This window comes from Seriola dumerili, unplaced genomic scaffold (genome assembly GCF_002260705.1).
Source record: "Seriola dumerili isolate Sdu_G_001 unplaced genomic scaffold, Sdu_1.0 BDQW01000017.1, whole genome shotgun sequence".
NCBI classification, from domain to species: Eukaryota; Metazoa; Chordata; class Actinopteri; order Carangiformes; family Carangidae; genus Seriola; species Seriola dumerili.
Genome location: NW_019174272.1, coordinates 13559215 through 13576812, shown reverse-complemented (window position 1 = coordinate 13576812; position 17598 = coordinate 13559215). Strand labels below are relative to the sequence as shown.

Genomic DNA, 17598 nt, shown 5'->3' with positions numbered 1-17598 from the left:
TTTCCATTAACCTCCTCTGATGTTGTGTCTCTTTGATTAACTGTGGCCTAATACAGATACAGAAAATAGCTGCTGTCTCTGGTGCAAATGTGTCATTAAAGTGAAAAGGGAAGTGTGAGGAAGACTTGTATTTAATGGTTGGTACTTGGGAGGAAGTTTATATGAACTCAGGATGTTGTGAACATGGGTGGTACCAGGGGTGGGGTTAGAGGCTGAAGCCCAGAATGTTTTTAGAAAAATCTTCACTGTTCATTCTAAACCCGGATCATAGCAGCGTAGGAACCGAATAACGTGAACTCGAGATGACTTCTTCCATTGTCAGACCCCAGGTCATGTAGGTAGATGATGCAAAATGAATGAATGGACGTCTGCGTGTGATAAACTATATTGTTTATGGTGTTAAAATCTTCTGCCAGTTTCATTATGATTGCGTATAATGTTCAGAAACAATAGATACAGTTCCATTGGATTAGATTTTTGTGGCCTCACATTTGTAGTGAAATAACTTTCTGTAACTGTTGGTGACATCAGACACCACAGCCTCTTTACAGAGTTCATTATTTCGGTTCCACACCTCAGTCGAGCAGCGGCCGCTGATCGTCACCGTGAAGACAACACAGCTGGAAGCAGCTGGAACATACGGCCTCTGATACAGCATGTCAGGTTTTGTTTTAACAACGTTCATTTGACTAAAAAATGTCATCAAGAATGGTGTCCTGTCCAATCAGTCAGAAACCCTTAACCAACCAATCAGCAGATATTAGCAGAGTGCTAATGTTTTATGGTAAAAGATCTCCTTCCCTGTAAGAAAAACAAATAGACGTTAGTATTTATTCATTTCAATTCTTATATATAATCAATCATATATTTTCAAAAATAAAATTTGGGCTTTTTTGTCTTGGAGCAGGTGTATAAAATTATTCTAACAGTTTAGCTCCATTTACCCACAATCATTGAGGACACGCTCATGAGTGCCCTCCAGGTGAATTACATCCAATTTCAGTACATGGGCTTTAACAGGAAGTGTACACACTCTCTGTAGACAAGCTCTCTCTCCTCATCAGCACCTGTCAGTTCCCGGTGGTCAGGTGTCCCACCCTGACAGTCAAGCTAATGAGGCAAGTAAAGCTGCATTTACTCTAAGTTGTAAAATAGACAGTAACTCTGGAGATTCTCACTTGATATATGGAACCCAGGGCGCTGGGGGAAGAAGGGCCAAAGGGCCATTTGCTCAGTTCACCTCTGGAAGTGTGGACAGTGATTCAGAACCTGAACTCTGTCTCATTCACATCAGGACATTTGTTTTGGAGCTCTGTCAGCGGCACTCTGTGGAAGTTCACAACAATGAGACATGTTGGCAGAAGGAGTAATATTTAGGAGCAGGTTAGGTGCATCTACAGACCAGAGCTGAAATCTAAGGGATATGAAACCAACAAACACTTGAACATGGTGAAGCCAGATGATAATGACATGTTTGAAATGATATAAAAACATGAAATTTTTGCTTCAGCCTTATGATCACATAATTCATCTGTGTCTGGAAGTTGCTGCCGTGTTGTCATAATGTTTGTAGACACTAAAGCCTGATTTACTGTTGCATGCTTAAGTGCAGGCTTGGAGAGAACCTAAACCCATCTCTGTATCTGGGGCTCTGTGCAGCACTGCGTTATCTATCAAATTAATGATCTTGCGGCCGGTGATGCCCTGTACATGTCGGTGGCAAGCCGGCAAGAGTAGTGCCTTCCCCTGGTCACCTGCACGCCACATGTCACGGTCTCTGCTGCAGCTGGAGGAACGGGAGCTCAGTGGAGATAATATAATGTTAACACAAGAGATAATGTATTTGTTGCTCAATGTGGGTAGCACACACTTGTTGGCCCCCCCCACCTCTTAAGTTAATGTGATGTCCTTGTACCAAAGTTAGACGGCTGAAACCTCGGCTGAACAGAACAAGGGCTGAGATGTTTGTCACTTACATTGAATTAGGAAGAGATCTCTTCACAGCCTGTATGAGCGAGGATCAGATCAGTGTCTCAGCGTTAACATGGTCACATGACTGTTGTTTTAGGACAGATTGTGAACCAGTTGTTTAAGGTGAACATTATCTGCAAATCTGTAAATGAAACTCGTTTATTAAGGGAGTATACAATTCCTTTTTTGTTTTCATTTCTTTGTTGCAGTAATTATGCATTTGAAGAGATAAAAATAGATTAGATTTTAACTTTTAAGTTTCCTCTTATTTTATGTGCTGTAATAAATGATTTCATTCTTATATTAGCAGAACTGGACTTCCATAGTCCTGCTGTACACTCTGGCATCATCAGGTATCAGGTATTATTATATATGGCAGACTTGGCAAAGGTCCTTCAAAGACACAGAGGGAACAAAGAAATAAAACAATGATAACAGTGTTACTCGAGGAATTTTATTTCTTTAGTTGATGTGAAAATGAGGTGTGATGAATAGTATTATCGATATTTAACACACGTTGTATGGGTGTGAACAGTTTTGTAAAGTGTACAGGTGTCTACAGTGTACCGGTGTGTACAGGTGTGTACAGGTGTGTACAGGTGTGTACAGTGCACTTTATGTCGAGGTGTGTACAAGTGTGTACATGTGTGTTAGTATATACACTGCCCCCATCCTTTCAGGGTTGGATGTTGAGCAGCAGGGTCAGTGCAGTGTGCTACCTGCAGCACCACTGTAACCTTCCCACATGTCAGTTTGGTGAGGAGACCGGTCGATTCAGGCTTGTGCTTGGGTCACAGCCAGACTAAACATTCAAAGGTTTCACCTTCCTGCAAACATCGATTGTCCTCTTCCTCCCAGTCCTGCTCATCTTTCTCCTCTCTTTCCTGACCTCATTTATCCACCTCTACATGCCTGTATACAGCAGGAAACCTAACGTACACAGTAGCAGCACTAGAACAATCCAAACAAGCAAACGGAAGAAGGTTTAAGTACATTTGTCTTATAGCTTCTCATTGCTTCCTAGTTGTGTCTTGACTAACTAGCACAGGTACTTTTGTCTGAAGGCAGCAGAAGTAGTGTGACCAAATACTTCTAATTTCCTAAACCTAAAGGAGAATTCTATCAATTTCCACCAGTGTTTCCAGAGTAGACCCCCTCATCTCTGCTGCAGGCTACATCAGCTGCTACTGGTATAACACACTCAGATCTCTGATCAGATGGTTTGTGGTCCTATTGCATTATGGGTAATGTAGGCACCACTTTTGGACAAATAAGAATCTGTGGAACAAAAAGTAACATAAGTTCTGCTGCATCATTTTTGATATTTTTCTAAAAACTGTGCAGGAGTGTAATACTAAATCTGTGGACCTGTCCTTTAACCATACCTGAACCAGAGAGGAAGCAGATCAAAGAACCATGAGGAAACAATGACAAAGAACCTGTTTTGTTAGCCTGAAGAACTTGTTATAGCCATGTGAACGAGTGCCAGTGTGCAGAAATCAATATAGTTTTGTTATCATATAGATCACATGACTATTTGTAATAGTCATGTAGTGATGAACCAATTAGACATTATCTCCAGCGCTACAGTGTTTTCACCGTTGGCTCACAACTGTTTTGGTTCACATCAACCTGGTTTCAGCAGCAGCTGTTTCCAGAAAAACATCGGTAACAGCCTCCGTCCTCAACCTGCTGAGCAGCAAACAGCAGACGGACACAATCAGAGAGCAGCTGCTGAATATAGTGGAGCATTTACAGCTAAAGAGCCAGATATTTCCCTCAGCAGCTGGTGCAGACGAAACACAGATCTAAAAGAGAGGGAACGCTGGACTGAGATTCATCAGGTGACACCGACACCACCTCACATGAACCATCGTGTTGATCTGTGCCTGCTGGAAATGAGCAGGTGATGATGTCAGTGTTGTGTAATACAGCTTTAAGATATGTCTGAAGACTTCAGTCCCTTCTAATTGGCACATGACAATGATGCTGTGTAAGTGAGCAACCAATAGTTAATTTCCTTAAGAGAGAACAGGCGACCCTGCTGACTAGACAACAATAACCCCAACCCTGGAAACAGCAGATGCTATTAAAAACACAACAATTGTGACAACAATTAAAAACTCTACGTTTCATTCATTACAGAAATCTGTGGGTTAATCTCACCTAAACCTTTAACATCACATACTCATCTGAGCCACTGTTAATGTAAACATATTAATTAGCGGAGCATCAAGTTGTATCGTTGTGTTGAGCAAGTATAGTTGTAGTTAGCTGGAGAAACAGCTGAATCTCACTGTTGGTTAATCATCATCTAAATTCTGTGGATTTTTTTATGAAATAGGATTACATTAGTAGGTATGAAGTGAGTACAGTAATATGACTGAGTGATAGTGGTACAGAGGGAACATGTCTGTGTCACTCAGTTATTGCTAATTAGACAGAGTGTGAGTGTTTTTGTGCACAGGCAGAAAAGAAATGAAATGAAATCTCTGGCGGAATATGAAAGCAGTTTGTGGATCTATGTGTTGCTCGGTTATCCCTCCAGTTGCATTATGATTCCATTAAGGAAACTGGCCCCAGGATTGTTTTATGTCCTTCGCTGCAGTGACACTGTAGACATTAAAGTCCATATTTATAAAGAAATATCTCACAGCAACATCTCAACAACCTTCTCTCAATTCTCAAGTTTAATTCTTAAGATAATCACTGCACATGTTCTGCTATGCTTGATTTGCACGGCGGTTTGTGACTCACAGCAGGGTGCGATGCCCAGGATGAGCTCCCATTCTGAGAAGATACCAGACGCAGATTAAACACTCATTAAAACTCAGCAGCTACAGAGAGATTTCAGGTCACAGTGTATCACATCCAGAATAACATCTTAAAGATTGACACAGTGTCAGTCTTCATCACATTCACATTGAAGGTATGATCACAAAATGAATGTTGAGAGATGCAAAGAATACATACATTTATATTTTTTATAAGTTAGAAGGCGTGAATGCTTGTGCTGTTATTAGTCTGAGGATGATGTGTCCAAATGGCTGGATTAGCCTGGTCCTGAGTTTTTCTGTTTATCAATTATTGAGTAATTTAACCAGGAACATGCACCATGTGGCACAAATTAGACTAATCAATTAGAGCTAGCTTGTATGACATGCTGTCCGACCATGTCAGGAATCAGAGGTGTTGAGTTGATTAGAACGGCTGCACTGGAAGGCGACGTGCAACCCTGTCCATCAGGGGGTTGAAGGTGTGATGTTGTGAAATATGGAGATCATGCTCTCCCTGGGAAGACATTTATAGTGCTTCCCTCAGTCATTCACAACAAGTTAAAAAATATGTGGGCGAAGAAAGAGCTGATGTTGTGTTAGATCTTTTTATTAACTTTATTTATAATAATTATAACACTTTATTTGAACACATACAACTTGTTTTTGAAGTAGACTACAGTTAGTATTATTTGTGAGTAATTTTCACTATAATACAAGAGGTAACATATTTTTTTTATTTATCACAGACCACTTCGTGTCAAAGTCTAGGTAGAGCATTTATTTTGAAATAAGTTATATTTGACAGTATGGCTCTGTTCTGGTACCACTGTATGTCTTCTGATGGGTCTTTGTCAGTGAGCTGGGGAATGGCATCCAGGTGACTCTGTTTAGTCTAACTACTAAGGATTGACTTCTACCTTGCAGAAGATTTTTTTTATAGGCCTTTATTATCAATGGTTTGCTGTTGGAGAGTATAGTTCAGACAGAGAGAACTTTCCAACATTCTGCTGTGTTCTGATGCTGCTGGTGGATTGAAACTGTACTGGATTCCATCAGCAATGAGATTGCCATGGATTTTCCTCTTGTCACATTCTCATGAATTTAAGGCCTTCTTGAGCTCGAATTGAGCACCCGCCAGGTTTGTATTGTTGGCCTATCTGATGTGCTTAACCTGACCTCATGCAAATAAACCCTCACAAAGCATGAATACATGAGTCGGTATCCAATGGAAAAGGCTGCCTCAAAGTGTGTAGCTCTACTAAACATACAGGTTAATGGGACTCATACATTTTGATCACACATCTTCCTCGTGACTTGGGCCAAAATAGTCCAAACCAACATTTGTAAAAGGAAGGAAGTCAGGTAGGATTCTTCAGGGCCCGTATTCACAAAAAACTTTATCTTACCACTAAGAGTACTCCTAAGTCACACTAAAAGTTTTTCTAACTAAGAGTTTTTAACTAAAAGTTTTCTCCTAAGTCCTCCTTACAAAGCTGCTGAGACCAACTTTTATCAAGGAAACACGAAAACTCCTAAGCTAAGAGTGCGACTCCATTGCTATGACCGATGTCAATTTACATCGATGAGCTTGCTAGCAGGAACCGCAGTGACTGGTTGATGAAAGACTGTCTGTGCCGGTGAAAACGCATGCACAACATCCGGCAGTAATAAAATAAAAATCTCTGAGAAATAAAAGAATACAAATTAAATAATAACGTATTGGGTGCTGTTTACAAAAGTAATGCATTCTCCAAAATGCATCTGCGTGATAAAGTTTGTGTCAAACTGGAAGAATCAAATTTTACTATAAAAACTAACAAGCTCATCTGTCATAGACTACCTAGCTAAACCTAACTGGCAGCCTATTAGCCACAGTCTGTTGTACCTGTTGTAATGTAGCTGTTGGTTGAGATGTGAGAAGATTTCCCCTGTCCCCCACCAGTGACATCCAGCTGGAATATGATCCTTTCAAACAGTGGCCTCCGGTCACTCTCTATTAAGATCCATGAATTGTGTTTAGGTCCTGGAAACTGTACAACAATGTCTACAACTGTGCAGGCAGCATCCAATACAACCTGTGTGTTGATGGTGTGATTTTGTTCTCCTGCAGGAGCTACTTTTGGCCTTAAGATACATTGTGAATACAGGCCCTGAATGCACATGGTTTCTACCACTGTGTCCAGAGTGTTTGCGGATGTGTCTTAGAATGAGAACTGAAATGTCAGCATCTTTACAAGGGTGCTTGATCTCATCAGGTATTGCAGCCAGCCACCTATTTTTATGATGTCTCCATTTAGTATAGGATCTACTGATGATACTACAGTTCTTACCATTTCTTTCCACTCTGGGGGTTGTTTCCAGCGTTGCCGTTTCATCTGGGAATGATTGTCTCTGAACATCGGTGATGACTGACCTTTCTACCTGAAAGTGTACAGTTCAGTGCTCACCTATTGGTGACCTCTGGACTTTCCTAGGACAAAAGAAACAAGCATAACATCCTGAATGTTAACCTGCCTTATGTAACTCACTGAGTCATAGCCACTTTCACCAGCATTAGCAAAGTGACGCAGTTGTGCATATTTTGGTGTTCCATAGCTCTTACAACAGGTATCATACAACGCACAACATTGAAGCTTTTAATCTTTTCTAGACTGTTTATCCATTCATACACTGATCCAATATACCCTGGTGCAAAGGTTTGTCTCACTCAAAACCTCTCCAGCAGAACTCTTGAAGTTCTTGCTTGGGTGAGAGAAAAGTAAGAAAGACAAGTGGATCAACTATTGAGTTCAAAACAGAAAGTATACCTCTGCAGGTATGTGGCTTCTGGCTGAGATGGATGTTGAACTGGAGATTGTTCACACACCACTGCAGTCCCAGTACTCTTTCAATGGGGATGCTGTCTTTGATGAGATCCAATGTCCTTTGCCTTTTGTTTTTGGGGGATGGAGGCTACAACTGCTCAGCTATTGAGCTTAAACCCATCTTTGTTGCATAATGCAATGAGGTATTATGTCATCAACGTAAAAATTGTCTTGGACTGTTTCAGCTATCTGTGGTGAAAACAAGCATGCATTGTTGTCATCCGTTTAATGTAATACAAAGTTTGCACATATTAACAATGTAGCGGTTTTCTGGGGAAGTTGGGGTGCCAGTTTCAGATGGGGTGCTCTGAGTGTACAACCCAGCAGTCTACCCATTCTTAAATTAACTGTGTTCTTATCGTTTCTTTTAATTGCTTTTTTAACATCTTGTGTGTAAGTGAACTTGTCAGTGACCCAGTGATGCAGTTTGTGTGAATTTTTGCAAAGTTTTTCGCACTTTTTTGCTCAATAATGCTGTTTTGGGGCTTTTCCTTCTGTCATGGCAAGGAGGAACATGGCGAATATGGGAGAGTCACCCTCAGCCATGAGTTCTTTATCTCCTAACCGACATTGACAGCCGGAGTTATACCAGCGGGGCTGCGCAGGCTGGATAAAAGGAGAAAAAAGAGGTAGAAGAGGAGGACTACAGCGGAGACTTAAAAATCTCAGGCTCAATGACCGCCGCAGGCTGCCTTCCCTTCTTGTAATCCTGTTGTCAAAGGGCAGTCTCTTAGACACAAGACACATGAACTGGAAGCGTGGGTCAAATGGAAACCCGAAATTAAAGAAACTTGTCTTCTCGTCTTCTCTGAAACATAGCTTAGCAGGTTGGAGGACCTAAGATAAAGTGGGTTTGGAAGCCCAATTCGGCTGGATTGGTCACTGGAAATAACCAAGAAAAGAACAACCAAGAACTACTGTAACAGCATTGTGGTCAATATGCACTCCAGGTATTGAACTGCTGACCGTGTCTCTTCGCCCCTTCTATTTACCTCGTGAGTTTCAACAGCTGTTTCACACATTTGTGCATATACATCCGCGAGCCAACGCGACAGCTGCTGCTCAGCTGCCCTGGAGGCTCCTAAATTTATCCTAGGGGATTTTAATCACTGTATTCTAAACAAGACGTTGTATGAACAGTGTGTAACTTGTGCCACCACAAAAAAGAATACTGTTATTGATCTTTGTTAAGGATCATTAGGCAAAGCTTTCAAATCCATGCCATTGCCATCTCTGCTTCTTATTATAACAGTGATGCCTGTGTACAAAACCCGCCTTCAGGTGCCTGGAAAGGTAGGAGAGGACTGTAAAAACCTGGTCGGAAGACAGTATCTCCTCACTCCAGGCGTGCTTTAAATGTACAGATTGGCAATGTGTTTACGATGCTTGTGGTGACATTAATGAGCTAACTGATACAATGTCCTCCTATATAACATTCTGTGTGGATTCTGTTATTCCAACCAAATAGGTGGTTATTTATGCAAATAACAAACCTTGGGTAACTAAAGAACTGAAAGGTGTCATCAATAAGAAAAAAAGGACCTTTTATCCTGGTGACCCTCTGAAGAGGAAAGCTGTCGCCAGAGTAGTGAAAAATTAAATAGGGAAGGCCAAAGTCCTATACAGAGGGAAGATTGAAAAACAGTACAATTGCGGTGACCTAGGAACCAGAATAAAATCAGTGGCAGCCATTAACAAGCATACGGTACCTGTAAGACCAGACAACTCATTAAGGTCAATGGTGTGGAGGACACTGACTTGCCAAATGCTTTTAACTCATGTTTTTCTCGGTTTGAAGGATCCTTCTTCAGTCATATCTCAAAATGAGATTATGATATCTTGGGTATGAGTCACAACTCTATTTAAGAGTGTAAGAATAGGAAAGGCGGCTGGTCCTGATGCCATTTGTGGATGTTACGTTAGGCCTTTTAAACTCTCTTCCAAATATGTATAGATAGTGGACAGATACCTACTGTATGGAAAAGTGTCACGGATGTAAGGGTGTGAGGGGTAAAGGGCTGGACCCAAATGCAGCCAACACATGGGAGACGGCGCAGACAGGTTTATTAAACTGAAAAGGCAGACATGAACAGACAACGTGAACTGATGAGGACAAACCCAGAACTAAACAGACGAACCAACACAGACAAAGGGGAGCACAAAGACTATATAGACAAGGGAGGCAAGGGTGATTGAACACAGGTGAAACACATTAGAGCTGGGCAGACAATCACCACACAGAAAACAGGACCAAGACAGGAAGCAAAACACTGAGACACACAAGGAAACAAATTACAAAATAAAACAGGAAGTGCACGGGGAAACAGAGCACAAGACAGGCAAGACTAAACTAGACACTAGAAATACCCAAAACACAGAAAACTAAATCAAGAGAGTCCAAAAAACCAAAACCCTGGAGCCTCCAGGCTGAGACCATGACAGAAAAGATCAACTATAATACCTATCCCCAAACCAAAAAATCCCAATGAATTGTTGCACTTACCTCTCTAGTGCTTTGAAAAAAATCCTAAAAGATGAAATTATCTTCCTAATTGATGGTAAACTTGACCCGTTACAGTTTGCCTACCAAGCAGGCAAAGGCGTGGAAGATGCCAAGCTTTTCATCCTAGCCAGAGTATATAAACATCTTGAACAACCGAAATTGCACAAAAGACTTTTATTTGCTGGCTTTTTCTCAGCTTTTAACAAGATGCAGCTAAATATGCAGCATGCCATTAGCGATTAGCTTCTCATTGTATGTTACCTGACCAGATTTTACTGTTAATTTTAAACTTTTTAACTAATCAAAGAATTAATTTGCTGAGGAAACTAAAGTCTTTTGGTGTCTGTAAGAACATTTTATGTAACTTTTATCAAACTTTTATTGAGAGTCTTTTAACATTTTCATTTCTGTGCTGGTTCAACAGGTTGTCTGTGAAAGACAAAAAGTGTCTAAACAACATTGTCAGGGTCTGCTGGGGTCCAGCAAAATGACCTTTGCTCAAGTGGTCGAGTGGTCCAGAGAGCAGAAAGAATAATAAGTCAACCTGACCATGTGCTTTTCAAGGAATTTTCAGTTATCTCCTCAGGCCAGCGTTATTGTGTGCCAGCACAGAAAAGTAATCGCTAGACAAACTCCTTCATTCCTTCTGCTATCAGGCTACTAAACGCTCTAAATGCATAATCCAGCTGGTAAATTTCTAAATTTCTTTTTTCACCTGGCTCCTCATGGAAGCCTACACACATATTCACCATTGTGAATAAAAGATTGTTCTTAATGTCTGGACTGGATAAATAAAGGTAAAATAATATAAATAAATAAACATGGGGCCTCTTGAGAGAGTCCTGAGAGAGCCAGAGTGGGGTCTTGGTCTCTTGGTCTCTGTTGTAGCATCCCGTTGATCTGTGTGCTGTCACTGACATGTTAGTGTTGTTGAAGTTTGATTGCTGAATGTCTCCAGGTTGAGTCAAAGACCATGCAATAAGCACACATCTGTGTGTCAGGGTCATAGACTGTATATAAAAATGGACATACGCTGCGGGGCTCAAAAGTGAAGCCAATGCGGAAGTGACTTTAAGTGCAATACCAGTGAGGGCCGCTAGGGGCTCCAAAAAACTCTGGCTCCAATACATACCAATTCAAAAAACGCCTACTACCTGTACTTGCACTGGTCATTACACAAGTTTACATAATAAAGAGAGGTAGATGAATCCCCTGTGCAACATCATTTTTTGAAACAACAAGTATAAATTATAGTAGGAATGTAAAAATAATACTTCATAGCTAAGTGAGGATAGTGCAACAGTCTGTTGACAGGACTGTAAGCTATTGCAGCCAGTCCAAAAGTGATGGAGGTAAGGTGCAAAAAGTCCAGGAGCTGTTACTCATCATCAGTTTTCATGTGTGACACAGTTCACATGTAGCAGATTCACAGTTTGAGGGAGAAGCTGTCCTGAAGTTTTTTCATGTTCGGCAGAACCAATTTAAATGAAATGCAAAGTTACAAAATTTAAATGCAACGTGTGGCTAAAGCCACGGCGTACATCAGAAAGACATCATTTTCACAGTGAAGCATCAGGTAGGTGTAAAGCATATTCTGACCATGTTTAGAGAAGATTGGAGAAATTATAACAGAGTTACAACCATTTCCTCTTTCAAAATTCACAGCAGCGCTACAGCCACCCTTAAATGAAAAGTCAAAATTTTCACAATTTAGCATCAGCAAGGGGAGAAGATTTGTGTAACCAAGACTGAGCCAGAATGGACTATGTATCATGAAATTTAAGCCACTCCCTGTACTCCCTGCACGCCACCAAAGCCATTTCATATTGCCATTAGGTGGCACTATGAGTATTACTAAATATGAAAATGTAAACGTGATCAGGCCATGACTCTTATAAAACATATATATTTTGGGGCAGTTTGGACAATGTGTGCTTGAGTTATAGCAAGTTGATGTTTCATGGCGAAACATTGAAATTTGCAGTGTCGCCACGGGCAGGCCGTTCCCTGACACACCAGTTTTCACAAAGACGTGCTCACGTACATTTTTACGAGGCCTGATGTGTTTGCAAAGTTTGAGTTGAGCATGGGAAAGGCCTCAAAAAGGCAATTAATTTCAGTGTAGAATAATAATAAAGCTGTAAGCAGCATTGAGTGGGCCCTCACACTCTTACAGAGTCAGTTAAAGCCACCCTGTATTGTCACTACCACGACACCATGCTCATGAGTAATATTTCCCGCATGCACTGTGTGGTGGAAGACAAAGTGTATTGCATGCAAGATGCAGCAAACGTGTTATCTTGCTATATATTAAGTGCAGACGAGACCATGAAAATCTCATGTACATCAAATGATGATTGCCTTTAAATTAGACTGACAAAATATGATGTCGATCTGATTAATTCTCTAGGAGGAGTTTGTTAAAGTATGACACCTGGAAATAGATAGATAGATAGATAGATAGATAGATAGATAGATAGATAGATAGATAGATAGATAGATAGATAGATAGATAGATAGATACTTTATTTATCCCCTAGGGGAAATTCATGTGTCCATTAGCTCATTGTTGATAATAATAATAATAATGATAATAAAAACAGTCAATAACAAATGAACAATAATAATTATATTAGTCCACTTCATTTGGCTGAGTTGTTATACAGCGTGATGTCAGTGGGAACAAAGGATCCTCTGAACCTCTCTGTTCTGCAGTGCAGTGAGATGAGACGTTTGTTGCAAATGTAGCTGCTTCTCTGTCCTGCCAGAATGTTGTGGAGAGGATGGTTGGTATTGTCCAAGATGGCCTCCATCTTACATTGCATGCGTCTCTCCACAACAGTCCTGAGTTAGTCCATTCTCAAAAGAGGCTTTTTTGTGGATCTCCATAGGATACACATACCTACTAATCTTACTACAAGTTTGGGCAGCAACTGCACTTGTGTCCGCACAATGTGCATGTGTGTATTGTTGTGTGTGGCAGTAGAGCTGTCTATCATAGAGCCTCCAAAAAAGCTATACAGTTAATATCCATAAGATGGTGATGGTGTTCAAGTGTCTGTCAATGAACTTTTAGTTCCGGGTACTTTTCTTCAAGAACTAAAAGGTTCGTGCAGCCCATTGTTGTCTGCGTTTCCACCGTGGCCTAAAGTATGCAAAATTATTACCTGACATTACATTATTCACTGCACTTTGAGGAGATAACATTAACAAAAATACGGGACAAATTGCGTCCCATATATATTCAATACCGGACATTTTATTTTCAAATACGGGACGATCCTGTATTATACGTGACGGGTGGCAACCCTCGCCACTCTGGTTGTTGTGGTCCTTTATTTTTTTTAAATCCTGTTTCAGTTATTTTTACCTTCTCCCGGACCTGTTTCGCGGTGTGGAAAATGTGTTTGCTCGCTCCCTGTGAAATAATTGAATAATTGGTGAAAACAATTACAGAAAGACCTGTACACACGCGCAAAGAACCTAACATAAACATGCACACACAAGTACACGCAAATACATTGTGTTGATTTATCTTGGAGTTGTTCTCATACCTGAGAAAAAACGAATAAGAGTTAATGAGTCTAATTAGCCAGTCAGAATCAGCTTTGCCGATATCTGACCAATAACTGTCAGTAGCACCTGCTGAGACATTGGTTGCTATGGCGACTGTGGCCACCAGGGGAAGGAGAGAAACACACACACACACAATCCACTCTATCTCCCTAGGCAGACAGCAGTGTTTAAGATGAAACCTGTTTGAAAATTGGCTCACAGAGGGAAAACTACAAGTCCTATTGAAAAGATCATCTCACCATAGCTGTCCCAAGGCTTCAGTAAAGAGCTTGATATCTTTTATGTGTACCTACAGTTTAGGGTTGAGGTTTTATCGCAGTTTAGAAACTCCCCTCAACTCTTTTTTTGGTAAGAACTTCATAGCCCAGTTTAACATGGGCTTTGGACAGACTATGGGAGTTTTGGACAGACCTCTCTGCACTTAGGGGGGATTTCCTCAAAAACCGTGAATGAGACCAAAACTGGGTGGTACATGCATTTTATCTTACCACTAAGAGTACTCCGGAGTCATGCTAAAAGTTTTTTAAAAATTTTTCTCCTAAGTCCTGTTCACAAAACTGCTGAGACCAACTTTTAGTAAGGAAAAGTGAAAACTCCTGAGCTAAGAGTGTGACTCCGTTGCTATGACTGACGTCAATTTTCATGGACGAGATCCCTAACAGGAAACACAGCAAACAGTTGATGAAAGACCATCTGTGCTGGTGAAAATACATGCGCAACATCCCACAGTAATAATAATAAAAAAAAACACTGAGAAATAAATGAATACTAATTAAATAATATCGGATTAGGTGCTGTGTACTAAAGTAGTGCATTCTCCAAAATGCATCTGTATGATAATATGATGTTTGTGTTGACCTGGGATAATTTTATTTTAATATAAAAACTTACATCTGATTCTCTCAATGGAAAAAAAAAAATTTATATTTTTTTCTCTAAGTGAAAAAAAAAAAAAAAAAAAAAAAAAAAACCTGTCCTAGACTACCTAACTTAACCTAACTGGCAGCCTATCAGCGAAGGTCTGTTGTAGCTGTACCTGTTGTAATGTAGCTGTGGTACGGCTGTGGGTTGAGGTGTGAGAAGATTTCCCCTGTCCCCCACCAGTGACATCCACCTGGAACATGATCCTTTCAAACAGTGGCCTCCGGTCACTCTCTATTAAGATCCATATGAATTGTGTGTAGATCCTGGACACTGTACAACAATGTCTAGAACTGTATAGCATCAAATACAACCTGTGTGTTGATGGTGTGATTTTGTTCTCCTTGTCTTGTGGTGGTGCAATAATTTTTACATGAGTTCCATCTATGGCTCCGATCACAGCGGGTAGACTGACCATGAAGCTCCTTTGTTCTGTGTAGTTGTTGAACATCTAAAAGAAATCATATGAATTGTCCTATGATGTCAGATCAGAGCACATTTATTGTTTGGTGAATAGATCGCCTTTTCTCTGTTAGAAGCGTTACCAAACATTATATTTACACACTGATTGGGTTGTTTCATTTGGCTGAAGATGTTATTGCATCCTTCACAAACTCCACAACGATCATTATTCCCTCGTGATTGAGTTGTATCGTTTAAGTAATTCAGCATCGTGTAAGGTTTCCAGAACACTGTGATGTGGAATGACAGCAGCCCTTTATGATTCTTTGTGATTTGGTCGTAGTGGGTTAGGAGTAAAATTAGGACTGACACTGCCATTATTTTTAGGAATTTCTCCTAAATTAGCAAGTTAGGAGCTACTTTTAGCCTTAAGATGCTTTGCGAAAATGTGCCCTGAACATTCTATGCAATAAACACCTCACCATTGCACATCCATCTAAAAATGACACAAAACGCAAACTGCAATTTTGTGAAAACCGTAATAGCTATCTAAATATTGACACAAGTCTTGTGTCCCTTTAAACCACCCTTTTCAACCATTTTTCTACATTGAAGTTTGATGAGCAGTAGCGCTCCAAAGAGGGGTGGGTTTGGTGGTCTTCAAGACGTCACCCCAATCATTCTCTATGGAAATGTTTTGGCCGTTTATCGCCATTTACGTCGCCATGGTTACTCGAATCGCTATAAAAAAGTCATGGCAGAAGATTGCCGATCGAGCCGCACGCATTGAGTATATTGTCTGGGTTTTCTCAAAGCTGCGGGACTACTTACACGCCGAAATTTCGATACGGAACATGAATAAGTCGAATAAGTATGCAGGACAGTAATATATGCCGTCAGTGCTATTGCATTGCAGGCACATAATGAAGATTTGAATAATAATAGTGCCTCAACATTCACGCTCATAATAAAGATTTGTATCTCAAGTACATATGTAGCCTATCTAAATATAAAACTGTTCCCGTGAAGGAAACAGGAAACGCGAGTCTGTATGATTGTCGGAGCAGCAGTGAAGCCGACAGTTGTTGTGCTGGTCGGACGGACCTCCCTCTTTCTGGCCGCTGGCTCCAGTAGGCTGTCCGCCCGCAGGAACTCAAGCGACGAGGGCGGAGATATGTTTCATTCCAGAGACTAGCCACCGCGCTAACCACCGCTGAACCCCCTTTGGTCCGGATCTAACTGCGACGACACAGCCTGTTCAGCCGAGGACAAACAGCAGGATGCCGGTGAAAGGCGGAGGAAGACTGGCCTCTTACCCGAGCAGGAGCGACAACGTCGGAGTGAGTGTCACTGTTGTGTGTTTGACATGAGTGACGTTACGGCTGGTAACAACTCCGCCATAGCGCCAACACGTCTCTGCTTCTGACTGCTGTTCAAGTGTTTGTTTGTGTGTGTGTGTGTGTGTGTGTGAGAGAGAGTGTGAGAGTGTGTGTGTGAGTGAGTGAGAGAGATTTAAACCTGCCTGAAATGACAGCCCAGCCAATAGTGAGCGTGTGAGTACACCTGTTGTGCCTCAAGAGAAGAAGAGCCTGTTACAGGAACCAGTATCTGCTGCTGGTTCCAGTAGATTCTCACTGGATGAACTTTGACATCAGTCCAGTGTTGATGTGACCCTTCTGTGGTTCTGATCCTGACTGTGTTCTCTGAGATTAGGTTACTGGGTGTAATTAAAGTGTGTGTGTGTGTGTGTGAGAGAGAGAGAGAGAGAGAGAGAGAGAGAGAGAGAGAGAGAGAGAGAGAGAGCCTGTTCAGCCTAATTGTTGCTCTGTTCAGTACAGAGCTGTGTTTGAACACGGAGTAAGATTCTCTGTTTGAAGCAGAATTAGATTAAATGAAACAACCATTACATATTTTATAAGAACATAACTTTAGTTGTGTTGCTGTGACCACAGAGGGCAATAAGAACTCTGGTGGTTTGTCAAAATTGGCTGTGTGTGTGTGTGTGTGTGTCTGGATGGTTCTGCCCAAAAGGAGAGAGATTATTTTTTTCAGATCTTTTCCGAATAATGGTCATCCTCAATGGGAAATCCTGGGGGCTGTGTGTGTGCGTGCGTGAGTGTGTATGTGTGTGTGTGTGTGGTCTCTGTGATCACACTAATGAACCGGTGACAGGTAGAAGAGCCTCCTTTAGTCTTGGTAGGCTATGGGATCAGTATCATGTTTTGTTTTGCAGTCTGGTCGCTCAGAGTTCTCAGATCTGCCCACACAGTCGTGAGTCACGTGTTCTCTCTGGTCTGAAACTCAAAAACATACGGTCCGAAAAAAAAAAGCTGTGATTCTGGCTCTTAACCAATTGTTTGCTCTGAGCTCAGCTCTGAAAAGAACAGTCTGCAATACAAGTGCAACTGTACATCCACAAAAGTTTCAAAATAAAGGTTCGGCCCTTCCAAACTCAAGTCATATGATCATTTACAAACCTGGACACCAAACTAAGACAGCAGGAGAACGGTGACATGTGAAACTGTTGATAGAGTGCTGCAGCTGTGAAGAAGGAAAACTCAAATATAGAATAAGGTTTGCAGAC

At 41.1% G+C, this 17598-nt stretch overlaps 1 protein-coding gene across 1 annotated transcript in view; it reads left to right on the top strand.

Annotated features, from left to right (window-relative positions):
- Positions 1-16125: 16125 nt before the first annotated feature.
- LOC111230442 (tight junction protein ZO-2-like) overlaps positions 16126-17598 on the top strand; it is an 82986-nt gene continuing 81513 nt past the window's right edge. The window contains exon 1 of the mRNA XM_022757185.1: positions 16126-16354. Within this exon, the coding sequence (XP_022612906.1) occupies positions 16295-16354 (60 nt within the window). The 5' untranslated portion in view covers positions 16126-16294. The remainder of the gene's footprint in view (positions 16355-17598) is intronic.